Source organism: Ambystoma mexicanum, chromosome 10, assembly GCF_040938575.1.
Source record: "Ambystoma mexicanum isolate Mex_15411 chromosome 10, UKY_AmexF1_1, whole genome shotgun sequence".
Lineage (NCBI taxonomy): Eukaryota > Metazoa > Chordata > Amphibia > Caudata > Ambystomatidae > Ambystoma > Ambystoma mexicanum.
Window position 1 is genome coordinate 1,514,475,160 of NC_090932.1, and position 21,476 is coordinate 1,514,496,635.

Genomic DNA, 21,476 nt, shown 5'->3' on the forward strand with positions numbered 1-21,476 from the left:
TTGTCCATTTGGGGATTTGGAATGGTGTTGAAATCCCCGCCCATGATCAAGTGCCCTTCACGGAAGGCCGAGATGGTCAGGATTAGGTCAGAGATAAAGTTGGCTTAGGATGTGTTGGGACCATAGATTGAGACAATAGTAATGGGAAGTTCCTCAAATAGGCCCTTAAGTAGGAGGAAGCGACCCCCCGGGTCTCGTCTTATTGTGATCTTTGATAGCGGGACCCTATCGCTGAGCAATATTGCAACCCCCTTTTTTTCTTTCCAGATGTGGCAAAGTAAGCTTTTTATATCTGTTGAATCTCACCCGGCGTTCATCATCTTCCAGCAGGTGAGTTTCTTGGAGAAGAACGATATCTCTGTATAATTGCCCTAGCCTATGTTCAACTGATCTGTGCTTCCTTGGCGAGTTCAGGCCTTGGACGTTCCAAGAGAGGATTACTACTTCACTGTCAGACATCCTCTCTCACTTCTGCGTTGGCTATGTTTGATTCAGCGTCCCCCGCTGAGATCTGCGTTATTGAGAGCGAAACGCGGGCTTTGCGCTGGCGTGACTTGGACATTGATGTTGCTGTGACATGTTGTGGTGTTGGTCGAGAGGCCGGACCATAGGCGATCTGGCTCTCCTTGTTTCGAGCTTGTCCTTCGAAATCCCATCCCCCCCTCTTGAACTGGTAGGAGAAACGTCATCCTACTGCCACTGGGAAAACTGGTGGCACCAATGCACCGGAAAATGGCCAACTGGGCCGCTAGAACAAGAAACGATGGAGCTAGAACGTTGCTCCCACACTGCCGGAGTAGGTATAGGCGTCTTTCACAGAGGATCCCGCTCGCCGTGAAGCTCCAGACTCATTGCGAACTGGTTGATACCCTCATCAGAAAGAATAGTTGCCCGGGACTCCTGGGAATCTCTGATAATGTTTGTGAGTGGTCATCCCGGGTTGGGATCTCTCTTGAGAGGACCACAGGGCCACGCCGCCTACCGGCTCTCGACCAGGATCCTCCGAAGGTTTTCTGGGAGGTGCCTGGCTAGATCCCTCAGGCTCCAACTCCCCCTCTGCTCTGCTGACGCCCATGAATCTGTCCGCCTCTTTTGGTGAATGGATTTGTTTCCGGACCCCTTCCCATGTGAACCTGACCGAGGTCGGGAACCCCCAGTGATATGGAATCTACCTTTCGTGCAGCCACTCCCTGAAAGATCGCATAGCTTTTGGTTTTTTCTAAATCTTGATAGAGCGAGATTGTGTATCCTTGGAAGGTGATTTGGCGCATTTGCCTCGCCTTACGCATGATTTCCTCCTTGACTTGGAAAAAGTGTATTCTCACCAGGACGTCCAGGGGGAGAGTAGATGCCTGTCTAGGAGCTGTTTTGTGGACCCGGTCCAGTTCTAGGGGCGACTCATCCTGGCGGGTGATTATGAACCTGAGTAGATCCGAAACATAACTTTTTAGGTCTGCATCTGGGATGGAGGATGGAATACCTCAGAGGCGGATGTTGTTCCTTCGGGACCGTTTCTCTGCGTCCTCATGCTTTGCTTCAAGAAGGTCACATCTCGTCTCTAGGGCTGCGATTCTGTCTCTGTCTAGCTCATCTTCAAATCTTTGGTCGCAGATCTCGGATTCGAGTTTGGCAGTTCGGCGGTTCGGCGTTCCACCTCCACCACTCTCTTATTTAGAGAGTTGATTTTTTTTGACACCTCTTCCATGCTTTTCTGGATTTCTTTGGTTAGCGCTGACAATAGGTCTTCTAGATCAGCCTTTGTGACCGTTTGTGATGTGTTTTGAGCTGTTGCGGGTGTGGTGTGCTTGGGATTAATGATGGAGACCTCTGGAGTATCCCCATTTTTGGAGCCTCCGGTGGATGAGCTGTTCATTAGGGCAGCGATGTCCGTTTGCTTAGCTGCCTTCCTGCTTTTTGACATTTTGCTTTTGATTGGTGCCCTCAGCTACCTTTGCTGCCGAGTGTTCCTGGCTCTGCCTCTCTAGTGGGGATCTCAGAGGGCCATACCAGTCCTCTGCTCCCCACACCCCGGTCTCTGCCGCAGGATTGCGAAAGGTTGAGCGGGAGCAATACAATACTTGAGGTCTGAGGCGGGAAGGGATCCGACCCCAACGGACCCCGGGTTGGGAGCGGCACCTCCGAACTACTGATGGGATCCGAGGGGGGGAAGAGGTTGTAGATGCGCAGTCCACTGGTGGCTCCTTTGCTGGGTGAGGGGGGGGGGCTTGATGAGCCCTTTGGTAGGTACGGGTTGGCGGTGATAGAGGCGGCTCGCTGAGGACAAGAGTTCAGGTGCCCCGCCGAAGGCTCCCCGTTGTGTGTTCCTGTTGGTCCCGACTGGGAAGGGGATCAGGGGTTGGTGTTAGCGGGAGGCTTGGGAGCTCTGCAGAATCCGGACGGGCCCCTCGCTCCCCCAACTCCTCATCTTGTGCAGATCAGGGTTCCCTCTCTTCAGCTGCTGTCCTGCTGGCTTTCCCCAGGGGGATCCGGTCGTGTAGGCCTGGGGATTCAGGGACACAGATGGCCAGCCGGCAGGGCCCCGCAATGCCTGAGTGTTAGAGCACTGGAGTCCATCGAAGGCGGGCCTGGCCCGTGTGGTGAATCGCCGCCCGGCGACCCAAGCCGTGGTCCTCATGGAGATGCCGCCGGTTTCCGTGGGCAGATCAGTGCGCAGGTGTGTCGCAGCTCCTCCGGGCCGCCGGGGGCAGGAGAGAGCCGGCCCCGAGCCCACTCCAGGAGCCCCGCGGGTGCCAGGTGTGGGCCCATTGCTGGAGCCGCGAGGCGGGTGGCTGCGCCCATCTCAGCGATGGCGGTGGGAGATACAGCCTCGAGGTGAGTGGGAGGGAGGGGGAAGCTCCGGAAAGGTGCCTTCTGATCGACGGTATGCCGCTGTGTGCAGGGGCACCACTCCGCTCCGGGCTCCCCCGGGCCTCCGATGGAACCCCCCCAAACTGTTATGGTGTCGGTTGCTGGCTGTGCTGATAGTGCAGCGCGCTGGGACCATGGGTCTGGCTAAGCTCTGGGTTCAGGATCCCCCCAGGCCCTCGGCGGTAGTGTGATCTAGGCGAGATTATGCGATGAGGAGCTGGATGGGCTGGGGCAGTGCGGGCGAGCAGGCTGGTTTCATTTGGCGTCTGTGGCTGCTTTAGTTCGCCTGCACCTCCCCCTCATGGTTGCTCTTCGCGGCTAACGGTCGCGGCCACCATCTTGCCGCCGTGTGGGTCCCGACTGGAGAATTGGGTTGGGACATAGCAATTCGGCTTCAGAACAGGAACCCACTTGGACAATCTCTGCAGCAGGCGTTCCCCCGCAATATGTGTTACTTGCAGCCATAAACAGAGGCTGGATTGAGCGTTATTATTTGCGGTGCATTGGACCAGGCAGGAGCTCCTAGGAAGTCATGCCGATCGCAGCAGCTCCGAGCCACGCCCCCCCAACTATGTCCTCTTTTTGAGACAATGTATATCTGTATTTGTATGAATGGGACAGATGGCCTCTCATCTGTTTCTTTTGTTTTGTGTAACCAATCTTTATTTGTACGCTCACAAACATGTACATCAGCAACTTCTTTGTATTACAACTTCAACAATAGCAATTCAACACCCGGTCCCTCCTCGCCCCCCCCTCCCTTGAAGGTCTGATCAGTCTGCATCTCCCGAACCGTCCCTTCCTTGTGGAATTTAAACAACTCCACCCTCTGACAATATACCTTTAGCCTTTTGGGGATAAATAACTGATTGACGTCCTTACAGGCATACTGTAGGAAGTGTGACCATACCTTATCAAATTGCTTGGTTGTACTGTTCATTACCGGAGTGAGATTTTCAATGCTATAGACATTCCATATCTTCTAATACCACGGAATGTCTGATGGGTCCCAGAGGTGTACACTGGGTAGGGCCTGAGTGGGCAAGGCCCACCCAAAATCTGTAAATTCTCACTCCGAAGTGCTGTTTGGACATTTACGGATGTTTATGTCCCTGCGGTAGGCCGTCCTATATTAGCTTCAGGCCTCACTTGTTAGATAATCCTGACTATGCCTCTGATGGGGCCTTGTGTTGCTTCCACTGCTGTGTAATACACCTCTTTGCACACAATAGCAGGTTAGTACACAGCTTACCAGTGGACACCCAGCCTTGTTTCTCCTGCCAGAGGTGTATTCAGCAGTGCCATATCTAGATGTAGAGAAAAGCCTAATATTTTGCTGAGTCTCTTGCCAAAGGTGTTGCAGTTTCGGGCTTCCCCACCAAACGTGATTTCTCGTTCACTCCACTCTGCACTCTCTCCAGCAGTGAGGTGAGTACCCCACATTCATTCTGTGTAACTTCCTAGGTGTGTAATGCCATCTATGCTCAGTTTTGTATTACAGTTCCTGATTTTGAATGCTCTTATGGTTCCTGAATATTTCCCCTAGCGCCCGTTCACATTCCCTATACATAAATGGCCTACCAGCATCTCTTTCCCATTTCCCTCCCGGGCCGATCTGGCCTTGTTTCTGCCACTTATCGCACAGGAGGGTCGTTCTGTAGAACTAAATGGGACCTGCCACGCTCATAATTGCAACACAGAAAGGGCAGGACGCCAAACAACACAGATTTGAACAACTGAATATGTGGCTAGGATTTGGAGAGCTTACTAGTGAGTTGGTAAGAAGGCACAGGAGGGCAGGAAAAAGCTAACTGTCCCTAATAACACTTCCCACTAATCCTATTCAATGATGATGTGCCGCCTATCCATTGAAAGTGAATAGAAAAAGAATCTCCCAATATAATAGGTTTCGTTAAAGATGCCATTCTCAGATCCAGTCCCAGTTGGAAAGTGTCTTGAATTTGTTAATGTTCTAATGGTGCTAATATTCTTAAAACTTTTTTTTAAAGAATTTGTAGCGCGCACCTCCACCAGCTAGGACATCATGGCGCTAAAAGGTACAAGGACTGAACTGAGGCAAACAGACTGTGAAAAGATAGGTTTTCAGAGCCCGGCGAACAATAGATGGTCCTCCAGGGACCACAAAAACAGAGGCATAGCGTTCCATAGTATAGCAACCGCAACAGAGAAAGAGCGGCCCCCCACAGGTGCCAGCTTGAAATGGGGAACCGTAATCCTGAGAGACAGGGTAGAATTCAGATACCAAGCAGGGACATAAGGACGGAATTTGATTTGCAAGAATTCAGGCCCTTTACCATAAAAAGCGCAATGGGTCACTCAGAGGGCCTTGAATTTAATAGGCTTGGCTACTGAAAGCCAATGCAGTTTTAACAGAATTGGGATCGTCCGACAGGACCGAGGAGCCCCCACTGCTAAAGAGCTGCCAAATTTTGCAGCACTTGCAGCCGTTGGAGAAGGTACGCCAGCTGCGCCATGTAGAGCGCATTACAGTAATCTAGGGAGCCAGAAAAAAGAGCAGATACAATGAATGACCGGAGATCAATAGGTAGGTATGGAAGAACTTAACGCAATATGCTGAGTTTAAAATGGACCGACTGGCAGGCTGCACTGATCTGATTCCGCATTGAGAGTGTGTCGGAAAGCTTTACCCCCAAGTTCTTAACCACCACAGAAGGAGTGGGCATAGGGCCGAGGTCAGATGTCCAAAAAGCTGGGGACCAACCAGAAGACGCTGAAGAAAAGCCAACTACCAGTACCTCGGTTTTGTCGCTGTTAAGGCAAAGTGAATTTCTAACCATCCACAGGTGGATAGCAAGAAGGCAAGAGCGACAGCATTCAGCTGAAGCAGGGCGAGAGAGATCAAGCCTCACCAGAATCGGCATGTAATCAGCATAGAAGAAACAACGGAACCCAAAAGAGTGAATCAATTTCGCAAGAGGCTGGATATATAGATTAAAAAGGAGGAGAGAAAAAGCAGATCCTTGCGGGACACTGCAAGTGAGGGGTTTTGCAGCAGAAATAAACAGAGCTAAGGAAAGAGACTGGGTGCGACCAGTAAGAAATGAAACAAACCAGTCCAAGACCCGGCCCGATAAACCAGCAGCAGACAGTTGCTCCAACAGAATTTCATGGTTGACGGTGTCAAACGCGGCAGTGCCACCCTGATCCACAATCTGAGCCAGATCATCAACCACCTCAAGCAGGACTAATAATGTGTACCAGTGAACACAATAAATACAAAAAAACAAAAAGTTAAAGTGATATGAAACAAGAGACCACTATCTCAAGAACCTATCATTTTATTAATCCCGGATCTGTTGGATCCCTACTCAATATTAAAAATGTGCAGTGAAGACCTAGTGGATCAAGTGGCAAGAGCTCAATCAAACAAACCAGGGTGTACACAGATTTTGCAGTATTCCTGGTCATGGTCGACCAGTTTCAGTGACCTCACTAAATTATGTTCACCTTCTTCAGAACGGTCTTTATATCACGAGTGTGTCAGGCATAATTACATGGGACACAAACATCATAAAATGAATTTAGGATCATACTTGCTGGCCGTCATATTGTCAACAGTAGCTAGGCAAGCCGTTCGATCAGCACCTAAAAAAAAAGAACCAGAACACAAAATTAAGTGACATAAAAAGAGCCATGCTGCTCATAATTATGTTTTTACCCCCAACGAGACATACTTAAAGCAAAATGTGCTGTCTTTTGTAAAGGCGGTGATAAAAATAGGTATTGCCATAACTTTTCTAAGAAGGATCAAATGGCTCTTAAACAACTGAGCGTCAACAAGGGAATTACCATCAAACCTGCCAATAAGAGCATGGCCATTGTTGTCATGAATACGACTGACTACAACTTTATGATTAGCTACATTCTTTATGATAGACAGAACTACCCGTGATCCTACTGACTCATTGCAGACTATGATTACACCAATAGTGTAGGAAGCTCTAGTGAAGGCTATATTAGTACAAGGGAAGCCGAATTTCTGTGCACTAAGTTTTCTAAAATTCCTGTATTCTATGCCTTGCCTAAGGTACATAAGATGGTATCACCACCCCTGGGACGTCTGATTGTGGCTGGGGTATAACCCATTTGGAGCCTCTGTCTCAAATCAGTGTTTTTTTTTCTTCTTACAACCTGAGGTTTCCAAGATGAGATCATATCTGAAAGATACCACAGCTGTACTCAGTTTGGTCAAGGACAGACAATTTAACCCAACACCACAACTACTAGTCACCATGGACATTGAGTATGTATATACACGTATCCTACAAATAGAGACTTTGAGGATAATTGAACACATTGTGGCAGAACGAGTCCTCCCGGCCCCCAATGAGGTGCCATTACAGTTCCTTATGCAATTGGCAGAGATAGCATTGACAACAAATGTCTTTTTTTTCCTGTATCAATTTTACAAACGGGTGTTTGGGACCACCATGCTGGTATATTTGTTCCACCTCTGGCCAATTAGTATGTGGCCAAGTTTGAACACAATATCATTTATGCAGGATATAATCTGTTGAGACAAATTGTGAGACCCTAAAATTCCAGAAACTTAGCCACTGAGCCTCTGACTCTCTACCGCCACAAAATAATCCATCGACTTTGATATCTGTAGCAGCAGAGAAGCCACTATCCTCCCTGGGAAAAGAGGGATGATTCCCGCGGACTTGGTCCCAATACCCCCGGTGGGTTGTTATACAAGATTGGCCCCAAAATCCGGCCTTGCCTGGAAGTTTGGTTTAGATGTCCTAGCAGGTGTCATCATAGATCCAGACTTTTGGGGAGACATAAAGGTTTTCTTACAGAACCATGGCAAAACTCCATTTGAAAAACACTGTGTGGACAAAATTGCACAGGGAATTCTTGAACGCTCTATTTCCCCTCTTTAATGAAGAAAGTGAACCAGAGGAAACTGAGAGAGGTAGCTTAGGCTTTTCAGAGGCTAATGAAACACCTATCTCTGAGGCAAAAAGGGAAGAAGGACCTACCATCCTTCCCGGTCTAGCCTTCGCCTAGCGAAATGACTGAGCACTTGCAGAGGTGTTCTTACAAGTGATTCCAGAGGGAGAAGGACCAGAAAAAGGGGGTCCCTTTTTCTACCTAAAACAGGGGCTACTATACAGAAAGGAAACCTCCAGAGAAGGCCTGAGTAAAATACCGGATTACCCAAAACCCATTGCAAGATCATGCTAGAGATTGCACATTCTCATTAGACAGTGGGACAGTTAGGCAGTCTAAAACCCAAGCTCACATCAGTACAACATTCTACTGGCCAGGTATCCATGCTGACATAAAGAACTTCATTCAGACATATGAATGTGAAATATGCCAGAAAGCCAGTACACATATTCCCTTACCAGCCCCTCTAAACCCCTTACCGATAATAGAAGTCCCTTTCTCATGAATTGGGATGGATATTATTGGAACGTTGGAAACTTCTAGACTGGGTAATAAATATGTTCTCGTAACCGTTGATTACGCTACCTGCTACCCAGGGGTCTTCCCCATGCTAAACAACACAACCCAGCAAATTTTAAAACACCTACTCCCATTCTTTTCTAGGGTTGGTTTCCCTAAAGAAATTCTAAGAGATCAGCGATCCAATTTCATGAGCAAACTTATGGGTGAAGTCAAGGAATTACTACCTTAAGAACCTCCATTTACTACCCCCAAACAGATGGATTGATAGAGAGATTTAACAAAACCGTTAAAATTATTTTGAGGAAATTGGTAGATGAATATTGGAAGGACTGGGATTGCATGATCCCATCGGCCCTATTTGCAGTAAGAAAGACCCCTCAAGTCATTCACTAGAGTCTTTTCTTTTGAATTACTTTACGGTAGAGAACCAAGAGATGTCTTAGACCTGGGAAGAGCGAGAAGAAGCACCTATTCCCTTCTCACAGACAGCTACCCGATTGCGAGAACACATGGAACTCACCTGGAGTCTAGTCCACACTCACATGGAGAAAGCCCAAGCCCAACAGAAGTCCATCTATGACCAGAGGGTGTATTTGAGATCGTTTTCAGTCGGTCAGAAAGTATTATTCCTCTTACCTGTCTCAAAGTGGCATGGCCCATATGAGGTGCTAGAGCAGACAGGAACCTGTACCTATAAAAAAAGCCCACCTTTTGCATGTAAATCTCCTAAAGGAGTAGAAAAAAAATCCTTCTGCTACCACCTCCTTGAAATTCTTTTTTAAAATGTGTATTTGGTTAGAAAACCTTTTACAAAAAAAGAGAATTATTCATGAACAAAAACATATTATCTTGTTTAGTACCCGTGGAGATAGATAACTCTGAACCTATTCCCCAAGAAATATCTAAAAAAAACAAGAAGATTTGAACAACCTTATTGTGGCATTCCCCGATGTATTCTGTGAGAAAGCAGGGAGAATACATGGTATTTATCATTATATCAGAACCCCAAAGGGAAAATTGATCCATTTGAAACTCCCAGAAGCACGAAAACAAATAGTGGTTGAGGAAGTGAAAAGAATGCTGAAGGTAAACATTATCGAGTCCTCTTCAAGTCCATGGTCATCCCCTATTGTGTTGGTTACTACCCTCGATCATTCTTGGAGGTTCTGCATAGACTTCAGGCAGGTTACCGCCATCTCTACCTTCGATGCCTATCCTATGCCACTCATAGATGAGTTAATAGATGAACTTGGAAATGCCACATTCCTATCAACCTTAGATTTAACCAAGGGATATTGGCAGGTCCCAGTACATGGACCTGATAAGGAAAAGACGGTTTTCTGGACACCCCTGGGACTATTCCAGTTCAAAGCCCTCCCTTTTGGCCTGCATGGGTCCCCAGCCACTTTCTAAAGACTCATGAACAGGATATTACAGCTCTACGCTGATTTCTGTGGGGCTTACATTGACGACATAGTAATTTATAGTAAAACTTGGGAAGACCATCTTTCTACTATTGTGAGAACCCTCAGAGAGGCTGGCTTAACTGCAAATCCATACAAATGTAAGCTGGCTCAATCAGCCGTGAAATACATAGGCTTCCTTGTAGGGAATGGCAGTGTCAAACGCCAAAACCCCCTCACTGAACTGCGCTCTGATCAATGCATGCTCGCTGATTGCCCACGCCCTCGACATCCATGACCTCCTCACATCCCAGAACGTAGACGCCCTTGCTGTCACAGAAAGATGGCTCCACGAAGCCTCAGGCCCTGTACTATACCCAGTCAACCCCCCAGGCTACACAATCTATCACAAAGACAGACCTAACGCCAGAGGAGGAGGAGTTGCATTATTGGCCAAAGTCTCCCTCTCCATTAGGCCCATCAACACCTCCCTAGGGGTAAATGGAGACATCCTCTCACTTAAACTTACCACCTCACCTATCAGCACCATTACTATCCACATCAATTACCGCCCACTCGGCCCAACCCTCACGTTTGAGGAACACCTTTTCCACATCCTAGGAGAGAATATGAAGGCCACATCTCAAATGATCATCCTCGGGGACCTCCAGGCCACCTCTATATCAAACTCCCTGAAAGTTCTGAACTTCAGGCAGCTATCAATAACTCCACCCATCTAAAGGCTGCACACTGGACTGGATTGTAGACCTCAACTGCAAGATCACCATTGATTATAATACTCTGTGCCCTTGGACAGACCACCACATCGTTACCTTGACCAAATTATCATTAAAAAAAAGCTAAAATCTTTAGTCACATTCTTCCCCCCTCTCTAACCCGCAGGTCACGCAAGCTCACCAAGGACCACACCATGCCCCTAAAGCCCATATCCAAACTACAACCCGCCCCCCCACATAGGCGACCTGAGTCTCCTGACAGAACTCTACACCACCATCTTGACATCAGTAGTAAACAATGTTTCCCCATTACCCCAATGAAAAGCCAAACCTGGGAGACAATTGAATTCATGGTATACCCCTGATCTGAATGATGGAGTGGTGATTGAGTGGCAGTCTCAGGCAGTCACCACCTCCATTCCAGTCTGTTTCCTGTTTCTACTTGCTCACCTGCTTTGAAGGCGGAGTAACCTACAAAAACTACCTGACACCGCGGAGCGGCTGTCGCTTGAAGATTTAGTGGCAGTCTCAGGCATTCTATGGCTGCTAGGGCTGCTGGGGGAGCCGCCGACCCCGCGCCTGCATCCGCCGGTGTTGGTGCAACCTTGGAGGAGGATCGCTGCCGCCTCTGAAGTTTCCGTCAGCGGAAAGAAGACAATCTTGAAAACGGTAACCGAGGCCTTGCAACAAAGCATCTCCCTCCATCTACGTGGCGGCGACTGTTGGAGCCTACACTTCCAGGCACTGCGACTTGTTCTACCTCTTCCCCTGATAAGGGAGACTTCGCAAGCAAAGCCGAGATAGATGACTGCTTGTTGAAATCTCCAAATCACTCACAACGCCCGATGGCAACCAGATACCTTGGTGGGGAAGTGAGAGTATTCCTGACTCGATGGAATAATGCCCTCACGTCTGACAACACTTCACCAGAGGAAACCTTGTAAATGACCTGCCTGCAAGCGAACGGCCAACAGCCTCAGTATCAGTGTCAACCTACATGACCTCAGACTCTCCGCCCCCCACCCTGGTCCAATTCCCAAACGACTCACCTGAGACCGGTGAGGTGGCCCCGTCCCTCGGAGGAGAGATGGGCCCAGCCACCGTGGGTGGGCTGTTGGTGGCCAGTCCAATGATTCTGCTTCAGGGGGGCAGTGCAGCGGGGGCTACTGAGGCTAGGGATCGGGTGGTGGAGGCTCCTAGCCACCCCGTTCGAAGGAAGGATGATGCAGAGCTGGCTCACCTCGAGGTCGCCCCTGAGACTCCGAGAGCCTGAGGCTGTGGTGGCCTGCTCCACAAAGGGGGTGGGCCCACTGGAACCAAACTCAGCAACTCGATCGCTTGTGCACATACCTGCGCTGATCCACGGGTCCCCTATAGGAGACAGCCCTCTGCTTGCGCCTTGGAAGGACACTAACGAAGACGACCTGCAAGCTTCAAAATCTCAGACAGCGACCCCATCAACGCAGCTCTGTCTGAACGACGGCGGGACAACTACACCCGCCAGAGCTCAAAACTTTCTGCAAAAACAAAAATAAAAAAAAAAAAACCTATCGAAAGCACCCGGTCCAAATAGCTAGCGCGCAAGCCCTATGGACAAACTGGCACTCAAAAAAAGAGGGCACCAATAACAAAAAAACGGCAACTGCAGAAATCCTCACAAAAAGCTTGGGACAGTCTCGCCAAAACCCTAACAAAACGGCAATCAAAAACCGTGCCCTACTGAAAACTGTCCTGGGCCACTCCTTACTTGAAAACACCTTGAAAGATTTTTTTTTTTAAAACAATACAAGCGCAAATTTGACAGCTTGGTAGAGGTCTCGGATGCCGAAATGCCAGAGGCAGTCCTAGACCCCCAAACATCAACTAAAACGCACAAAATGGACAGTGGCGCAAGCTTGCCTGCAGAAAGCTTACCAAGAATACCGAGATGACACTTTGAGAAGACCGCAGAGTCGCCAATCACCCATGGTCGATCTTTGGCAATTGAAGCTCAAAACCCAACGAATAACGCCCTACAAATCATCAGAGACGAGCATGTGGCCATTGGCGTTCCGCTCCATCAAAACGCCACAACTCTAGATGACCCAGACATTTTTCTTCGGGCGGCAGCCACCTATCAAAGCCCGGAAACCACAAACAAGGCTACCCCGGCGACAAGAACCTCGGCCCACATAAACCTCTCTGTAGTCCAAGAGTCCAGTTGCAAAAACATCGCTTTACAGTCTCCTCCAACAGAGCATTGGAGCTCAGACAAACGATGACCATTCTTCCACCCCAAAAGGAAATAAACCACCTTCTCCTGAACTCTTCGACTTGTCTAAACCATCAGGCAGTACATCACCAAAAGGCCTGCCGCCTAGAAGGGCGTCTCTCGCATCATTTCCATTTCCACTTTTTAGGAGTAGAAGACAGAGCGACTTGCTCCACAGCTGCCCAAAAGAGACTCCTGCCAAAAAAAAAGACATCTTCTCAGCAATGTCGTCGGTTACCATATCCTTGGCCCCTTCTGTAAACTCTACGAGTCCATAAATGACACTCTCAAAGACCATACATCGATTTTTGCCATGATGCACTCGAAACTCATATTTCTGGAAGGCTACATCAACGCCATGGAACGTAGACACAGCGTTAACCCTACCTTGGACCAGGGTAGCGTCTTCCACACAGAAGATGTAAATCCTTTCGCTGTGCCACCAACAGCATCCACAAAAACCATTGAGGAGGGCACACAGACGTAAACACAATCACAGAACCGTTGGCCAAGGCAAGCTGCAACTGTCCAACACATAAGCCAGAACTTTCTACTCAAACAGCCCATGGTCCAATCAAAGGAACAACCTTTTCCAAAATGACAACAAAGGAAAAGCAACCTGACAAGATTCCCCCAGGTGCGAGCAAGAAAACAAGTTACCAGCGGGGACAAAACCTACCATGGAGCACAGAATAGACCGAAACACATACCTACTTTTAAACTAAAACAACGCATGGACAATAAAGAATACATCATCTCGAATAGACGCCTGGTCTTAAAGCTGCTTCAAGGCATTCCAACCCTCCGCTCACTAAAATCTGAAGATTTCAAAATTATAGAGCCCAGCCATGAAGGGAAGAAAGCAATTTCCCATCTGTACACATCCTCCAACACCGTTGAGGACATGCTTCGAATCATCAGACAAACTTCGAAGACAAGGTTTCGAGCTGACTGAGACAAAAAGAGCTAACGATTCCCCACAACGCAAGGAGCTGGAAAATATCAAAAGGAAAGTAAACTGCATGACCCGGCAAACAGAAACCTTCGTCCAGCATGGACAAGGCCATTTCCCTGACCCAAGTGGCTCGCCAAACAAAAAGGTGGAAACACCATCAAATCATCCAGCGAAACCAGAGCCGAAGAACCAATCTTCGTGGTCTCCAACGAAACGTCCAACAAACACCAGTGCTATCAGCCCCTAATCGCTCTCAAACCAGCTTGACCCAGATAGACGCCCAAGCGAACCACTGACAGCAGTAAAAAGGACCATTACTCAGGACTTGGTCGTACAAAGCACACTTGTCGATGAAACGACCAAATTATCTTCAAAACGTAATCTCTGGGCATGGCTTTCTAAAGCCCTATCGGCCCGGCTTACAAAGTAGCAACCCGTCAACCCCAACAATCAACATCAAAGGCCGTCTTCCTCGACATTGACGCTAGGCTCCTGGAACACATAGGGCTTTTTGCATTTGATGGCCTCGGGTGGGATCGATCTGGGGTCCTTCGATATACTTTGCCTCCAGGAGACCTGGCTGGTTCACAAGCCAAGCCTGGATGGATTTGCCTTGGCTTTCTCCCTGGCCCGAAAAGGAGAGAAAGGCCGACCTTCTTTCGGCCTATTGACGGCAGTAACCTCTGGTAGCGGACTGCAGATAGAAAGAGTAGTGAGAACCAACCTATCACTCTTGGCAGTCTTACTCTCTTGGTCACATGTTGACAAGAACACAGGCGCCCTCCTTTCGACACAAGTTATGATTATAAATATCTATTGGAATCCACAAGGGACCACAACTGAAGATTTTCTGGACACAATAGCAACTCAAATCGATAGTACATACTTGGAACATCAAGACGCCCACCTGCTTATTTGTGGCGACTTAAACGCCGTTTGCAGACCCTCAGCCACACGAAACAAAACTGTGGCCCGCGCATATCCTGTAGAGGAACGAGGTAAAGCCTGGCTTAAACTAATGGACTCAAGGCCACTCTTCGATAAAGCTACCATAACAAGCAAAAAATCGACTACACTCCTACGTGGGAGAGATGACCTTAAACTGCAACAATCGATAACATTTTCGTATCACAGATGCTAATCCCTGATCTGGCATCTGCCAAAGTTATAAAAACAACAGCAAGCGACCACAACCTGCTGACCATAAAATGGTCCTCGGTGCATTTAACAAAGTCTCACTTTCCGGTCAAATTGGAGTCCAACAGTAAAGGAAACCGCCTGAAACTAAGCGCAAAAGACTTCTTAGAGCTAATAAAATCCTACAAAGAAACCAAAGAAACAGGTAGTGAAATCCGGAATCCCGTCCAAGTTGACTACAGACTGCTTCTAGCAACCTATAGGGTGAAACTGCCAAAAAACAATAAAAAAGGGCAAGACTGGAGGCAGCACACCCACACATTTGACCCTCTCTTGGTGGCTAAACAAAGCGAAGTGAGCAAGGCTAGAAGACTAACCGCTCGCCACAATACAAAAACTAACAGAGACGTAGCCTCGGCAACATTAAAGAAATATAAATCCTGGCTAAAGAAGTATCGACTGGCATTATACCAACGAGACTCCGAAGAAATGTTGAAGCACATCAGCATCCGTAACTCCCGTGACTTTTGGTCACTGATTAGATCAAGGGGAAGACCTACAAACGACGCATTAACAAATGGTATCCCAGAACACACCTGGGTGAAGTTCTACACCAACCTTTTCCTATCCCCTTCACCACCTATTCCGGTGCAACACACAGAGCATGAATCTCTTTGGGTCGACCTTCATGACAAAGAGACTATCAGGTCAACAATCTGCAAGCTAAAAAATTTGAGAGCACCAGGCCCAGATGGGATTAACAACATTGACCGAAAGTCATTACCGGACGAATGGGCTTCCTTCATAAGTCTCGTCTTTAAAATATGTGCAGAACTCAAGGCAATTCCAACATCCTGGACTTCATCGATAATAGTCCCGATTTTCAAAAAGGGCTGTAAGGATGATCCTCAAAATTTTCGTCTGATTGCTCTACTTGACGTTATTGGGAAGGTTTACAGATCCCTGTTTTTGAATACATTCCAAACATGGGCAACCCAGGCGCCATGCGCCGATCCTTTCAGTCAGGTTTCAAGAAAAACATGGGAACAAGTGCAAATATCATGCTCCTGAGCGTTCTAAAAAGCCAAGATCATTGAAGGGGGACCTCGAGTCTTCCTGGCCTTCATAGAGCTAATACAAGCGTTTGATCAGGTAAACGGAGTAAAACTGGCAGAAGCTAGCAGCCTGGAATTATCCGTCTGAAATTTTGGGGCCGCTCAAAGCCCTGCACACCAACACCAGAGTACAAGTACGCCTAAACCACCGGGGCATACTCTCAGCTGAAATTCCCACCACCAGGGGGGTAAAACAGGCATACCCTCTTGCCCCGCCTTCTTCTTGGCCTACTTGGGAGATTACAAGTACGCTGATGCCCTGATAAGATCCTTTCCACTGTCTATTGGCCTAGAGAGGGTGCTCAGACTGCTGTACGCTGACAACATGATCCTGCTTGATCAAACAGCTATTGGGTTACAACGGCAGCTAGACAACCTATCAAAGTACATACTTTCCAACGATCTGGAAATCAACAAGTCTAAAACTAAAATCTTGACTCTAGAGAAATGCAACAGGAAAGGCGAAAAGCTGAAATGGTACTTGGTTGGCTGTGGCATCGAAAAGGTTACAGATTTTAAATACCTTGGAGTAACGCTGTATAGCTCCAAAATGGAAAGATTGATGCATTATGCTCTCCACACGAAAATAAGAAACCTGACTTCACAAACAAAAGTGGTGGATGGAAAATACGGTAGATTCCCGCTCCAACCAATCATCAACTTTTACAGGGACAAAGTGGTACCAACTATAACTTATGGAGTGGAAGCCATGCCAAACATACCAAAAACCATTTGGCCTAATCTGGGAGATCCGTACTAAACCTCCCGAAATCGACCCTGATCGTCTTGATGAGACTGGAATTGAACTTGTCTTCCCTCCAGGCAATAGTGGACCGAAACAGCATCATGATCTATAGAAAGATCGTTAATCCAACCAGCCCACTGGTATTTACAGTAATAAACACAGAGATCAGAAATTGCCATGGCAAAATGCTAACCCAGTGGAACAAAGACTGCAAGGAAAAACTCTGCGATTCAAATCTCAGCCGACAAACTGATCCAAAACCCCACTAAAATAAAAAGGAAGCTGGACGAAACAGATTGGATTCTCACCCTGGACAAAGTGGCAAAGTATAAACTCACATCACATCTCCCGCTACAGGCGAGAAAACTAAATGTAACTCAGGCATTTTTGAAGAAACACCCAGATAGAAGACTACAAAGTATCCTCTTAAGGGCGCGGTTAAACCTCCTACCATCAAACGAAATGTTGATGATTAGAGGCCTCTCAAGAACGAACAAATGCAGATTCCGCAAAAATTCCCTCGAGATCGAATCATTACGACATCTTCTACTGACGTGCCACGTCACGAGAATCATCAGAGCCCCATATTTGACAAATCATCTGGCTTCAACACATATCCACAAAGAGGAGCTCAGGTGGGCTTGCCCGATTGGCGGTGAGAAGACCTCATGGGCAACAGCAACCGCTAAAATCTTAGAACTTATTTTTCTGTCTGTAAAAAATGACAAACTTGATATCTACTTCCACTAACATCCAGACTTAACAATATACGTTACTCAGGAGACCTTACAAGCCTCACCGGAGGAGCCAGTCAATTTCACCAACTTCACTAATCTTGGCCTCACCCTTCAGTCTACTTTCGACCACCCGGTCTCTCTTTGCACCAGTAGCTTGTAAAAATTGCCAAGGCGATTAAATCAATTAAAGAAAAAAAAAAGAAAAATGATCTCAGAGACAAAAAGCGATCAGCAGAATCAGGCTGGAAAAAAAAACTTTGGATACCTCCGAATTAGAGTTCATCAATGCCTCCAAAACCTACAGACAAGCCATCATCGCGCCCAAATCTACCACGTTCAAGGCCAGAATAGCCAATGCTAAATCACACACAAAGGAAATCTCTACCATCGTTAGAGAGCTTGAATCTCTTTCCACTCCACCCTCCTCCATCACCAAGGACGAAACATGGTGCATAAACATCCAAAACGCCATGATCAACAAACTAGACACAATACACAAAACAATTCATGCCGAACTAGCAACTCTGCAACACCAAGTATGTTGTTACCTCTTCTATCCCGACCTTACCACAATTTCACTTAATCAGTCAAAGAGCCATATGTCCTATCTATCCTAAAATGCCTCAAACCATCCAAATGCAAAGGCGATGTATGCCATGCCACCATTATCATCAATACTGTGCCAAAGCTCTAGTTCCCCTCATCACTACCTTCATCAATGCTTGCTTTGCCACATGGATAGTGCCTTCCAACCTCAAAGTAGCTTAGGTTATTCCACTTCTAAAGAAACCATCACTTGACCCAACAGCCCACATTAATAACTGGCCTATCACAACCGTCCCATTCTTAAAATTATAGAAAGAGCAGCCTATCTACAAATCCAACAATACCTGGAAACTAATCACATTCTAGGAATGCTCTGGCTTCTGCCCCAGGCCATGGTACGGAATCAGCACTGCTCAACTTAAAAAATTAGATATATGAGCTCAGAGACATGGGGTAACCAGCCCTCCTACTCCTCCTTGATTTGTCAGCAGCGTTTGACCTGGTAGATCACAAAATCCTCTGCCACCACCTCAGTAAACATCTCCACCGAAGCTACATCATGGGTCACCTCCTTTTTAGAGGGGCGAGTCATGAAAGTGTTTTCCGACGTCAGCGCACCACCAGCTCCACAATGCTCTTGCATATCACCCACTCTCTACAACATTTTCACTAGACCACTCTTTGACATCCTTGACTCCCTTGGCATCGCATACACCAATTATGCCGATGATACTCAAATTCTCCTACCCCTCTCTGGTAACTATACAGATAACTCTAATACCCTTGGTTCCGCCTACACAACCATCCATTCTTGGATGGCAGCAAACAACCTGTGCCTGAATGGGGACAAGACCTAGATCTTGCTGATTGGACCCCCTCAGTGCTCAATAAGCTCAGTCACCAATACACAGCCTTCAAAATTGATGGCATTGTGATCCCAATCTCAACATCAGTAAGGACACAAGGGGCCTCATTACACGGTAGGCGGTGAGCCATGGCGCTATTAGCGCCATGGCTCATGCCGGTAAAATACCGGCACCGCCTTGGCGGAAAGGGGATTTACCGCCCCATTCCAAGGTTGGAGGGGCGGTAAATCCCCTTTCCGCCATTGCCCTTCCCCATTCCCATTTCTGCCCCATAGGGCTCTATGGAAATGGGGAAGGCGCTAATTACGGCACCGCAATTTTGCGGTGCCGTAATTAGCTCCGAGGTCCCTTAGCGGGTTGGATTTTAACGCCTGCAAGAAGCAGGCGTTAAATCCTCCAACCCGCAAAGGGACCTCGTAGTACGGCGGTAAGGGTTAACGGTCACCGTTGCCATTAACGGTGACCGTTAACCCTTACCGCCGTCCGTGTAATGAGGCCCATGGTGTCCATCTAGACGCCACCCTCTCCATGACCCGCCAAGTGAATGCAATTTCCTCCTCTGCTGCCTATACATCAAAATTGATAAATGCTTCTAGACCCTTCCTATCCCCTGACCACTGTCTTACCATAGCACAAGCTGTCATTGGCACTAGACTGGATTACTGCAATGTCCTTTTCGCATGGACCTCATCTCAAAACATTCAAAAGCTTAAAATCATTCAAAATAACGCACTGTGAGCAGCTCCCAACATTCCCAAAAGGGCCCACATCTCTGCCGCAAGGAAAGCAGCCCACTGGCTGCCTATTCACGATAGGATCATATTCAAGACCATGGGCCTCATTACGATGTAGGAGGCCATGGCTACCCCCTCACCGCATTCCGGGTCTGGGTTCTCGAAATAGGGACTTACCGGGTCATTCCAACCTTGGAGGACCCGGTAAATCCCCATTCCGAGAACCATTCCCCATTCCCATTCGAGCCCCCATAGGGCTCAATGAGAATGGGGATGGAGCTAATAACGGGCCCGCTAATAGCTCTCTGGTCCCTTAGCGCCTCCCGCTAAGGGAGCTTGGTAAAACCAGGCGTCCATAGCGGGACCTGCTAAGGGACCTCGGAATAGGGCGGTAAGGGTTTACCGGCACCTGTCTCCTCACCGGTGCCCGTTAACCCCTACCGCCCACCTCGTAATGAGGCCCCATGTCTATTACTCACAGATGCTTGTGAAAATTTGCACCCCCCTATCTCTCACAGAAAATCACAAAAGCTCAATCGTCAAGACCTACTAGGTTCATGTATTCCAATCACCTCCATCAGCCCAAAATCAGACGCGCCAAAGCGGGAGGCTCCAGCTTCCCCTCCATTGCAGCCAAACAATGGAACATCCTCACTCCCACCCTGAGAGCTGAATCCTCATATTCGGGATTCCGAAAATCCTTATAAACCTGGCTGTTCACCTAATCCAATCATTCCCATGACATCCCAAACATTGCAATGCTTTGGACTGCATCACCCTATCAATTGTATGCTCACTTTGCCTCACCTGCAAGTAACTGGTTTGCTGTAACAGCGCCTTGATGCCTACGGGTTGCTGTGCGCTTTATAAATTCAATAAATAAATAAAATAAACATTAACACTTTGCATGCTGCAGAGCCCTCATAATTTATCTTTACAGTTTACTACACTGGGAAAGATGGCACTACTATACCCAACCCTGGCGGCCAGTCATCTTAATTCTTCAACTTTGTTGCTGGAATCCCAGAAAAATATTAAAATCCTGTTATTTTTACTCAAAGTTCAGAAAGATAAGTAAGAAGCTGTGAGACCAAGCAACCTGTTTTAGGTTTGTCAGTTGATTAAACACTTGGGAGTCCTGCTGTGTCTGGTAGGAATTAGGAAATTAAAATATCAATTATTACCAGCAAGTATTCACCAATTTAATAGGCTTGGACACGTTTTGTCTTTTCTGCTTGTAGAATACATCTAACTGCCCGAAATTAAGCCCAAAGTAAAGTTTCAACATGCTTAAGGTACCAGTTACTGGAGGCTTTGCTATCTTTCAAATGTCAGAAAATTGCGTTCGTTTGAGTTGCAGTTTTTTCCTTTTACCCTTACATTTTCTATGTCTGTCTAATAATCTGAAAACATGTTTATTTTCCAACAGGAGTCAAAGACTTCTTTGAGCATGTTGAACATGAACGCAATAGAGAAATAGACCTTTTGGTCAGGAAATATGCTGCTATTGGGCCACTGCTCACAAAAATGGAAGGCCTAGTTGTGCACACAAATACTGGCAGAGACCCTAAAATGGTTCCATATTATGCATACTGGGAACACAAGATTTACAACAGCTTGACCAAGATGGTGACCAAGTAAGTGTAAACTATGAGGAGCATTGCCTATCCCAACTGTATTCTTTTGTCATTCTATGACTGTAAAATAGTACTTTCAGTTTGACCTATTCTTGGTTTTCTGTTATGCAAAATGTTGTGTCAGTGTTAATACAAACATTGTGTACTAGCCATATCCCCCGGCGTTTGCATGGTCTGTAACTGACATGCACATGAGGTTCTGCTGTAACGTTGTGTATGTTATATTGTGTCCTAACTGCCTATATTTGAAAAGTCGCTAAATCGGCAATCTCCCGGAATTGCCTA

General features: G+C 47.3%; 1 protein-coding gene across 1 annotated transcript in view; it reads left to right on the forward strand.

The window, feature by feature from the left end:
• The window catches only part of DNAH10 (dynein axonemal heavy chain 10), a 2,725,177-nt gene that overhangs the window by 535,616 nt on the left and 2,168,085 nt on the right, over nucleotides 1-21,476 (forward strand). Inside the window, exon 18 of the mRNA XM_069619694.1 lies at nucleotides 20,984-21,191. Coding sequence (XP_069475795.1) covers nucleotides 20,984-21,191 — 208 coding nt within the window. The remainder of the gene's footprint in view (nucleotides 1-20,983; nucleotides 21,192-21,476) is intronic.